Source organism: Hevea brasiliensis, chromosome 8 (assembly GCF_030052815.1).
Source record: "Hevea brasiliensis isolate MT/VB/25A 57/8 chromosome 8, ASM3005281v1, whole genome shotgun sequence".
Lineage (NCBI taxonomy): Eukaryota > Viridiplantae > Streptophyta > Magnoliopsida > Malpighiales > Euphorbiaceae > Hevea > Hevea brasiliensis.
In genome coordinates, this window is record NC_079500.1 from 3,901,203 (window position 1) to 3,913,302 (window position 12,100).

A 12,100-nucleotide genomic window follows, 5' to 3' on the forward strand; every position below is an offset into this window, starting at 1 on the left:
ATTTATTCTCCTATTTCTCTTTTTTTTACTCTATCTAGAAGAAAATACTTTAGGTCAGTTAAGAGGATTTGAGAAATGAAAATTTGAGAAATGAAAATTTTCTTTTATTCTGTTTATTTCTCCTCTTTCCTCTTCTATTTTTATTTTAAAATCTAAATAAAAGATCAGCATAGGAGAAATTAAATTTCTTTTCTTTTACCTTCCATTCATATTCATCAATTCAAACAAAGGTTAGAGTTCAAATTACATATACTTAAAAAACAAGCATAAAATAGAAAAAAAAAATTAAAACATCTAATTTCACTGATTAAAATCTCAGTATCTAGTCCAAAACACCATGCAAATGTACATTCTAACATTCAAAAATCAGATGGGCAGACCTAATCATATGAAAATATGCACATCACATGTTGTAATGGAGTCTAGCTGATCAAGATTCAAGACTCAGAGCTATGTTTTTAAAGTTGATATTAAAATCTAATGGTAGAACTAAATTTGCAATCACAAAAACTCGATAGATGCTCCATTAAGCTTATGTACGATAGAGCTACAACCACTACTAGTTCTGGTCCACACTAGCACATGAAGACGATTGATTTGAACATCCAGTTGCTGGAATTTGATACAATTTGTGCAGGAGAATCATGCTCCCCAAGACACCATTTGCTTCATTCTGTAGAAATTGACTCTCCCTGTGCTTCTTCCTTTGATTCTTCATTTGCTTTATCAATCGTTGAATTAGAACTAGGTGCAACCTCCTCGAAGATTTCATTTGCTTCGTTCAGTATCACAGGACTGTTGGCATTCTTCTTCCCTTCACTGATCTTCTGCAAGTCCTTGTCTGCGCCATCAGGAGAAGAAGAAGGCTCCTTTGAAACTCCATTTGTGCCATCATCCTCAGAAGCTTCCTCCTCTGCAAATTCATTTGCTTCATCGAGTAAAACAAGACTCTCCACTAAAGTGTCCAAATAAAAGGAGCGTGAATTGCCCAAAATTTCTGTAGCCGAGATTTCTTCTGTCTTTGGATCATAGAAAACTAGCTCTCCATCCACTTTTGCCAGTAGAACCTTACCATTTTGCCTAAATGCAACTAACCTTCGTATCCATTCCAAATGTGAAATATTGAAAAGTCTGGTCCAAGATCCTGGAACACCATATTTTTTCATTATCCAAACTGAAAAACACCTTTCCGTAGTAAATTTCATAAAAGGAACCAGCAAAAGTGATCCATCAAACACAGCAATATCCATAAAGATATATTTGTTAACCAAACAATCTGGTACCTCCATTTCTCCAAACACCTCTTCTCCCAAAGCAAAGGACACAATCACTTCGCTTATACCATCCTCCTTAGTGGCAACCCAATGACAAGCTCCATTCAGAAAAGCAGACGTTGAGCCCTCGCGCATAACATATTTCAGATTATTATCAACCTTTCTCCAACCCCTACTTCTCAAACTGTAAATCTCAACCAAAGGCGGAAACTCATTATAGTTAAGAGTACTATCTTTCAAATACACTACTCTCACCAACTTATAATCATCAGTAGTGGAATCAAAACCAAACCCAAGTGAGTGAATAAAGGGTCCTTTTGAGGTATAGTTAACTTTAGGAAAATGAATTTTAACAATCTTTCTAACACTAGGGTTCCACAAAGCAGCTCTGTATGTATTAATGCCACCAACATTATCAGATAGACAAAAGACCCCATTACAAGAACCCACTATATTAACAAAACGCTTAACGCCTTTAAATGGGCAATCAAGTTCCTCGACAGGGTTTTCAGGGAAACCCTCATCTGGGTATAGAAAATAACGCTCATTATCTGACTCTGTGTCTAGTTCTGCGATAGTGCTGTACCTAAAGATAAGTAGGCCACTGTTTCTTGGAGCGGTTTTCTCGAGATGGTGGGCTATGAAAGAAGGGTTGGTGATTAAAGAGTACCAAGATTTGGAAACGCACCTGCATTTGAGGAGTGATTTCACAGGCAATCTTGACAAAATTTCAGTAAGCAACTTTTGAGAAAGACGATCCGACATTTTTTCTTTTTTCTCAAGATGTGACATTTTGCTTCTTGTTGCGTCTGCTCTGTTTTATGGAGCTATGGATCTCCTGGCTTTGAAAAAATTACTGAGCCTTAAGGCAGGCGCATTTAGTTTAGCGATGGGAAATAAGAAAAATGAAATTTGGCGGGAACAGTTACCGTTGAGCTGGCAATGGGGTTAGGTACTTGTTGTATGATAAAAAATAGAAGATCATTCTTTGTATATTTTTAATAATTACAGTACTGCCGCTGTTAAAATTAAAAAAATAATTGTGATAGAATAACGGGGAAGATTATTATTTTGTAATTGTATTTTAGTGAAATTAATTATTAAAATTAATTATATTTTTAACTTATGAGTTAAATTAAAATAATCAATTTTTTGATAAAATTACTTAAAAATAATTTTTAAATGTTTAAGTATTTAATTAAAAAGCATTTAAATGAAAATAATGTTGGTATTTTTAAAATTTATTTGGATAATATTGTTTTTCATTTGGTTAAATAATAGTTTTAAAATAAATAGATAAGTTATAAATAAGGCATCCTTACTTATAACTTCTGACTTATTTTAAGTATTTTTTTTGCTTATAAATCAAATGCTAATTTACACATAACTCTCTATTTATAAGTAGATTTGATCAACTTATAAATTAAACTAAAATGTAACAATCTGGAATTTATTTCATATTTAATAATAATAATAATAATAATAATAATAATAATAATAATAATAATAATAATAATAACAATTTTAATATTATTCTAATATTATTTTATTGATTTAAACATTTAATTAAGTGGTACTTGATCTTATTATTAGCTAGGAATAAATGATTTATGTATTTAATTGCTTAAAATTTTTTTAGTCATTTTAATACATTTTATAAAATTATTTTGAAGTTTTGGATTTAATCCTTTGGATTATGGAGTTTAGATCTATAATTTTATGTTTAATATTTTTAAATTTAGTACAACAACTACTACTATGATTAATAATATTATTATGTTTAATTAATTTATTAAGTAAGAGTTTATTTTAAATTTTATTTTAAATATTAATAATAATTAAATATTATTTTAAATTAGGGTTTAATAAAGTTATTTTAATAAAATATTATTTATTTAAAAATTAAAAATATTATATTATGATTATATATATATATATATATATATATATATATATATATATATATATATATATATATATATATATATATATAAAAGAAAAAAAATGAAAATGATGAATGAAATGAAAAGTTGATTGAAGTGACATTGCTGCAGCTTGGGTAGCGTGAAAAGCAAGGAAAAAAAAAAAGAAATGAGAAATGAAACAAACCCATGCAATCCACACCCCTAACACTCTCTCTCCCCGACAATACTCTTCCCCTCATTTTCTCCCCCCACATTTCAGCCTGACCAGCCAGCATTAGTGCCGACGAGGTACCAACGACCTTCCCCCATGTTAGAACAACCACCAGACGGCTGCAGCACCCAGCAAGAGGCGACAGAAGGAGAGAGGAAAGAGAGGAGACAGGGAGAGAGAGCGCGACAGGGGTCCAACTTTGTAGCGTTACCCCGGCCGACTCCAGCGACCATTTCAGGTGATTTCAAGTGCCACGTACTCCCAATATGATGAACTTTCAGATGAGACCAGTGGCAACCCGTTTGGTGGCCGGAGGAAGGAGAACCGGCGATGGAAAGTTAGAAGAAAATCAAATGGGTTCCGCTGGTTCCCGACTACTTTTCTGGCGATCCGACTATTGGATCGAAAATCTGAGACCACCGATGGACTCAGAGTGACGAAATCTTCGAAATGGGATCGGTCCCACTTCGATCGGACACCGTTTGAAAAAGGCATAATCGGACGGTCCAGATCGCTTAGTAAGATTTTTGAACTTTTTCGATTCTCAAAATTTAAAAATAATTTTATGATAATTATTAACAAAATTTGAACTTAATCTCGATGCAATTGGATCAAGATCAAGGATAGGTCATCAGCGCCGGAACTGCATTTTTAGCCAAATCCGGCTGTCTGATGGCCTGTCTTGGAACGTGATCGATATTATAGTCAATCTTAGCATTTTCAGTTGTTCTAGATACGTTTTAGGTGTCAGATTTGGCATAGGTAAATCCGAACTCTATATTGTTTAATTTTTACCTTGTACTGGGTTAGAATAAAATTCATAAAATATTCGTGGATGATCAGAAAATTACGATTCCTTTTGCAATAGCCTTATAATATTATTAAGGACTGCAGGGCAAAATTTTAGAATCTTTAGAGCTCGTTTGAGTGGTTTGTGCAAAAAGGTTAATTTCAAAGATTAAAACGTAATTTTTGATTTTGTGAGTTTTTGCTTGGATTGGAGGGCCCAGGAGGAGCCTTGTGTTGTTGATGAGATATGGGTTGAGATATGTGATTTTAGAAGTATGATTTGAACCACTTTGCAGATTGGGTAGTCTTAGATACGGGGGAGACTTAGCCGGATTTCCGGCATAAATTAGGAAGTCCTTGTTTTTTTAAAATTCTTAATTTGGGTTAATGCTGATAAATTTATAACATAATTATCTAGGTAATCGAAGTCATTCCTGTGACGCCCCTCATCCGTCTACAGTGTAGCCGAGCGATGAGTGCCACATTCGGTGCTGGAGCACCCTATCTTGTCTTGTCATGTCTATTGTAATTTTTAATGTCATTTAAAACAGGTAATTTATGTGTAAAATTTTTTTTTATATATATCTTATTTATGTGGAGACCCGGACAGATCCTCCTCTGTTTTATTAGCATCTGACGAGTTCCACTATCACCTGTTAATATATTCATAGTCATCTTACATATTTCCATATCATATTCTTTTTTATCATATCATTCACAACTATTTATGAGATCTCAAAATGAAGTATCATCTATTACATTCATATGGAAATTCATAGATAATAAATTACAAGTTTTCATTTCAATCTCAAGTTTAATTTCAAGTCCAAAATGAAATACATCATAAACTAGTAATTACATCATGACTAAACATAATGAACCAAAATACTAGTCTATACATGGGCCCTACCAAAATTCAAAAGACCGGTGAGGTGACTGCGGGCGATGGCGGTCCGTGAGCTCTGTCGATTGCACTATTGGTCTTTCACTGCTGGATTCTTTGGGACCGATCTCTCCAGTACCTACGCGATGGAAAACCAACGCGCTAAGCATAACGTTTAGTGGTGCATAATTTATAATAACAATAATTTAACAATTTGAAATAATATATGCAACTCAAAATTTTTGGGTCTTTTACATTTTTATTGCTTTTTGGAAATAATTAACATTATCGGGATCTTTTATGATTACTTATTGTATTTTAAGTCTTAATTAATTTTTATCAGTGCCCAAGAAACCTATAACAAATTATAAAAGCTGGATGCACGGGTGTATACTGGTTAGACAGCCATATGTCTATCCAGTATACATCTGTCAGGTAGGAGGCCAGCTGTAGGGCACGAGACCCGCTGTCAGGCTTGTAAAGCCAGAAATAAAGTAGGCACAATGGCCAGTAAGTAGGTATATAGCCTGTAGAACAATCATACCAGACATATATTGTCAATTCATGATTTTCTCAGTAGGCAGTACTGCTATCTGTAGTCCCTAATTGGTATACCAATTTATCCAACTAAATAAATAAGTCTAGGTATACTATGGGTAATTAAACATTTTTTTAATTAATTTAGCACTATTCACTGTTACTATTTTCTAGTACTGTTCATTGGTACCATTAATTTCATATTAATAGGACATTAGTCCTAATTTATATATTCATATCATTTTTAATATTTAATTTTCCTTATGAGTATTTTAATTATCATATATAGCATTTTTCCCATGAACCTTTCTTTAGGTTCATGTTGATGTGTTATCTTTTATCTAAGAATTTGACTAGGTTAGGATGTCTATTTAGTCACACTTCCTTCATAACAATTGCTCATCTATGTTTAAACTTGAATTTCAATTTTTGAATCACTGAATTTGGGGTTATAGAACTCAAGTTATGGTCAAAATACCAAAAGAATAGTATTTTGGGACAATTTCTGGGTTGGCAGTTTTAGTGACTAAACTTGTGCTGACAATTTAATTTGGTTAAAGGCAAAACTGGGTCAAGTGGTCTTCATGAAAAGTGTAGCCCTGTGTCTAAGCTTTCCATTGATGAAATTTTAGGTCATTTGGACTAGTATAGAGAGAGTTATGACCAAATGAACACGTACTATTTATTTGGTCATTTTCTAGGTTGGCAGTTTTAGTGACCCAACTTTTGCTAGCAATTTGAATTGGTTAAAGGCAAAACTGGGTCAAGTGGTCTTCATGAAAAGTGTAGCCCTATGTCTAAGCTTTCCATTGATGAAATTTTAGGTCATTTGGACCAGTATAGAGAGAGTTATGACCAAATGAACACGTATTATTCATTTGGTCATTTTCTGGGTTGGCAGTTTTAGTAACCCAACTTGTACTAACAATTTGAATTAGTTAAAGGCAAAACTGGGTCAAGTGGTCTTCATAAAAAGTGTAGCCCTATGTCTAAACTTTTCATTGATGAAATTTTAGGTCATTTGGACCAGTACAGAGAGAGTTATGACCAAATGAACACATACTTTTCATTTGGTCATTTTCTGGGTTTGCAGTTTTAGTGACCCAACTTGTGCTAACAATTTGAATTGGTTAAAGGCAAAACTGGGTCAGGTGTCTTCATGAAAAATGTAGCCCTATGTCTAGACTTTCCATTGATGAAATTTTAGGTCATTTGGACCAGTATAGAGAGAATTATAACCAAATGAACACGTACTGTTTATTTGGTCATTTTCTGGGTTGGCAGTGTTTGGTCATCCGGGTTTGGGCAGAGAATTGGTCATGATTTTGACAGAATTTAGGCAGGGTTTCTTCTTGAAAAATGAAGGTTTGGATGTCGCAAAATACCTCCAATTAGTCTCATATCAATTGGAGTCACACATTGTCAGTTAGGGTTCAACAAACACACTAGACTCATTGAGTCCTAACCTGTAGAAATTTTGACACTCCCAAAATTCAATCTCCATCTTCTCCAAACTCCAAATAAGCATAAATGTCACTTCTATTATCATCAATCTCAACACAATTAGGTCAAATTCAAAAATGTCACAAAATCCTCAATTTCAAGTGCACAACCCTAATTTCAAACATCAAATTCATATATATAACCATGAAATCAATTCTCACATATAATACCTTGTTAATTAACTTCCCTAACTCAACAAAATCCATCATTTTCATGGTTCCTCTAGGGCTGCTGAATTCAAGGATTTCTTTCCCAAATTTTTCTTTTTAATTTCATGTAAATCTTCACTTGGTTTAGCATGATTTTCATGCTTAAAGAAGAGATTAAGAGTTTTGAGCACTAACCTTTTTTTGCAACTTGCTAAACTTCACTTTTATTGCTTCTTTTTGGTATCTATAGCTTCCTTAGGGTGTGGGAAGTATTTTTAATGAAGAGTGTTATGGGTTTTGGTGAGTGAAAGCTTGGGAAATCAAGCTTGGAGCTTGAATATCAATGGAGGACTTGAGGGGCCAAGGTGGGCGGCACAAGGGAGAGGGAGAGAGAGAAGAAGTGGAGGAAGAAGATGAAGGTGGTTGGGGGTTTGTCTTATGTGGCTTATATATTTATATTTTTATTGTACTTAATTTTGTTTTAAATACCATAAGTCTTCTTATTTTCCTTTCTTTTCTTTTCTTTCCTTTTCTTTTCTTTTCTTTTCTTCTTCTTTCTCTTCCCATTTTCCAAATTCAAATTCATAAATTTAATTTATGTTAATTATTTTATTTCCTAATTTTAATTTAACATTTAGGTCAAAATTCACCTCTAGGGGTAAAATGACCAAAATGCCCTTCATGGTGCTCATCGGGTTATTTTTATTATTTTATACCAATTTATAAATTCTCTAAACTTTAATTTATTTTTTTCTCTCTACATTTTTCCTATATTTTTTGTTTTAACATTTATTTCTTCAATTTATGCCTCCTTACTATAGTCTAGGTGTAGTTTCAGATATTTTGACTGTCCGAATAGACATTAGTCGTCAGAACAATAAAATGTATGGACTACTTACGGCGAGGGCTTTACAATTCCTCCTTCTCCCCTTAACCACTGCAGTAGTTTCTTGTAACACCCTCACCGTAGGTAGTCCGTACATTTTACTGTTCCGACGACTAATGTCTGTTCAGATAGTCAAGATGTCTGGAACTACACTTAAACTATAGTGAGGAGGCATAAATTAATGAAATAAATATTAAAAGAAATATAGAAAAAATTTTGAGAAATAAAATAAAATTTAGAGAATTTATTAATTGGTATAAATAATAAAAATAACCCGATGAGCACCATGAAGGGCATTTTGGTCATTTTCACCCCTAGAGGTGAATTTTGACCTAAATATCAAATTAAAATTAGGAAATAAAATAATTAACATAAATTAAATTTATGAATTTGAATTTGGAAAATGAGAAGAGAAAGAAGAAGAAAAGAAAAGAAAAGAAAAGGAAAGAAAAGAAAAGAAAGGAAATAGATTTATGGCATTTTAAAAAAAAAATTAAAGTACAATAATTATAGAATATATATAAGACACAAGAGACAAAAATTTACCAACTACAAGTCTTCTTCATCTTCCTCTTCTCTCTCTTTGAGCCGACACCATCGAAGCTTTCTCTCCCTCCATTTTCTTCTTTCTCAAAGCTTGATTTCCCAAGCTTTCTCCCCATAAAACATTAACCTCCCTTCACAAAAAATACTCCCCACATCTTAAGGAAGCTTTAGATACCCATTTGAAGAAGAGAAATTGAAGTTTGTAAGTTGGGTCACAAGGTAAGTGCAAAAATACCACTCCCTCTCTTCTTTAAATCTTGTAAGAATGATGAGATGAGTGAGTATTCCATGAAAATGAAAACAAATAAAAAGGAATTGAAGAACCCTAATTTTGGCAGCTATGAATCTTGTGAGGTTTGCTGTTTTTAAATGATGAAAAATGGTTCCATAAGGATGTTTAAATAGTTGATATGATAAGAAGTGTAAAAGAGTTGAGTTTGTGTAAATTGGGTGATTGGAATTAGGGTTTATGTAATGATGTGGGGATTTTATGTAAATTCTTGAAATTGACTTGGTTGAGTTGAGATTGATACTTATAGAAGTGCCATATATGCTTATTTGGAGTTTGGAAGAAGGAGGAGATTGAAATTGGGAGTGTGAATTTTCTGCAGGTTGTGTTGTTGTTGAATCTAGTAGATTTTTATTGCCATATCTTCCTTTGTGTTGCCCCAATTGGTATGAGGCCAATTGGAAGTGTTTTGGGACATCTAAACCTTCATTTTTCAAGAAGGAACCGTACCCAAATTTTGTCAAAATCATGATCAATTCTCTACCCAAATCCGGATGACCCTGCATAAAACCCAGAAAATGACCAAATGAACAGTATATATTCATTTGGTCATAACTCCCTCTATACTGGTCCAAATGACCTGAATTTGATATCATTGGAAAGCTTAGATATAGGGTTATAATTTTCATGAAGACACCAAACCCAGAAATGCCAAGAACCAAGCCAAATTGCTGGCTCAAGTTGGGTTACAAAATTGTCCAGACCTGTGTTGCCCAGAAATTTCTGGACATGAACTTACCCGACCAGTTTTGGCAAAATGGCTATAACTTGGTCTACAAGAACTCAAATGTAGTGAAACTAGTGGTAAAATTTCCACAAGACACATACCTACAAAATTGGTATTTTGACCAAAACCCAGAAATCAAGAGAACTAGGTCAAATAGTTAGAACAAATTACTGTATTAAAACCTGGAATCTGACCAAACTTCACTTGACCCCAGATAGTATTTTAGTCATAACTCCCACTAGAAAAAATCCAATTGAGATGAGCCATACCTTTCCAGAAATCTAAGAAATAGGGCTACAACTTTGTTTTAGGAACCGTCTTCAAATTATGAACTTAAGAACCTCAAAAAGTGACCTGCAATCATTGTCCTGAACTGAGCCCCTGTTGGCACAGGGTACATGAGCCTAGGTTAGTTATTTGGCCATAAATAACTCCACAAAACTTGAAAAATTGTGATTAAAAATTCTAAGTGACCACAAGACAGAGGAAAACAGTTTTTATGAAGATCACCATGCCTAAAAGTGACTGCAACCTGTTCTATTAATTAGGTAAACTTTAAGTCCGAAAGTTGCATAGTTAAGGAACCAGAATCTGGAAATGAGTCAGTTATGGTTATCCGACCATAACTTGAGTTCTGAAAATCAAATTGACATGATTCAAAAAGGAAAACAAAGATAAAACATAGGAGAATAACTTCCATGAAGGAAGTGTGGCCAAATAGTGGCTGCAACCTGATCAATTGGATAGGTAAAAATGAGACACAAAAATTGAAACTAAAGAATAGTCCATAAGATAAATTATCTTATGGTAGGGCATTTAACCCTAACAAGCTATTAAACACCAAACTACTTGAAAGAGGTATGTGGGACCTATTTTCCCACTATAAAGTGATATGAACATTCAAATAAAAATGTAACAAGATGCGATTGCCCATAGTATACCTAGACTTATTTATTTAGTTTGGATCGATTGGTATACCAATTAGGGACCACAGATAGCAGTACTGCTTACAGAGCAAATCATGAATAGACAATATATGTCTGATATGATTGTTCTACAGGCTATATGACTACCCATTGGCCATTGTGACTACTTTATTTCTGGCTTTACATGCCCGACAGCGGGTCTCATGCCCGACAGCTGGCCTCGTGCCTGACAGACATATACTGGACAGACATATGGCTGTCTAACTAGTATACACCCGTGTATCCAGCTTTTATAATTTGTTATAGATTTCTTGGGCATTGATAATAATTAATTAATACTGAATACACAATAAGTAAACAGAAAAGATCATAATAATGTTAATTGTTTCCAAAGAGCAATAAAAATGTAAAAGACTCAGAAATCATGATTTACAGATATTAATTCAATTGTTTAATTATTGTTATTATAAATTATGCACCACTAAGCATTATTCTTAGCGCGTTGGTTTTCCATCGCGTAAGTACTGAAGATCAGCAGCCGCCATAGTAGTATTCGGACAGAGTTCCGATCAAATCTGCCATCGACCAGAGTCACCTCACCAGTCTTTTTGCATTTTGGTAGGGCCCATGTATATACTAGTATTTTAGTTCATTATGTCTAGTCATGATGTATTTCATTTTAGACTTATAATTAAACTTGAGATTGAAATGAAAACTTGTAATTTATTATCTATGAATTTCCATATGAATGCAATAGATGATACTTTATTTTGAGATCTCATAAATAGTTGTGAATGATATGATACAAGAGAATATGATATGGAAATGTGTGAAATGAATATGGACATATTAACAAGTGATTAGTGGAATCCCGCCAGATGCTAATAAAATAAGGGAGGCTCTATCCGGGTCTCCATAGAAATAAGTCATAAAAAAAAAATTCTACACATTGAATACATGTTTTAAATGACATCAAAAGTTTACAATAGATATGATAAAGTTTACATAAAAAATTCTCACTTCTGTTCACCTATTTTTCAGGCTATAGGAGGAGTTCTTTTATAGAGTAACATGCTTTCTTCCTTACAGGTTTAACATCGGTTATTTAATTGTTTTATTATTTTTCTAAAATTAAAATCTATAACTCCGCATGTATTAGTAGTAGTATGGACATTGTTAGAAATCGTATTAATTTAAATTATTGAGATTAATAAATGAAGATTAGTATAATATTTAAACAATTTGTAGGTGATAGTATCAGGGTTGAGCGGGACTCCCCTGACTTCAGTTTTTTATGGTTATCGGGTTGGGTTGACCCGAATAAAAATATTTTATTTTATTTAATTTTATTTACATGTTGGGCCTTAATTATGGATTTGGAAATAGTAAGGCTTACTACGGGCCTCGGGGGCTTTAAGCTGGAACAAATCCTAGTGCCGGTCCGGCCCATGGGAT

General features: G+C 33.3%; 1 protein-coding gene across 1 annotated transcript; it reads right to left on the reverse strand.

Annotated features, from left to right (window-relative positions):
* Positions 1-286: 286 nt before the first annotated feature.
* On the reverse strand, positions 287-3,953 carry LOC131182462 (F-box protein CPR1-like). Its single transcript, XM_058152015.1, has 2 exons — positions 3,944-3,953; positions 287-2,044 (listed from the first exon to the last, which is right to left on the reverse strand). Exon 2 carries the CDS (start codon positions 2,037-2,039, stop codon positions 669-671), a length of 1,371 nt encoding a protein of 456 aa, XP_058007998.1. The 5' UTR covers positions 2,040-2,044; positions 3,944-3,953; the 3' UTR covers positions 287-668.
* Between the last annotated feature and the right edge of the window lie 8,147 nt (positions 3,954-12,100).

Excerpts from the sequence above, each read along its gene's own strand:
- LOC131182462 (XM_058152015.1), bottom strand. The coding sequence starts at position 2,039 with ATGTCGGATCGTCTTTCTCAAAAGTTGCTTACTGAAATTTTGTCAAGA.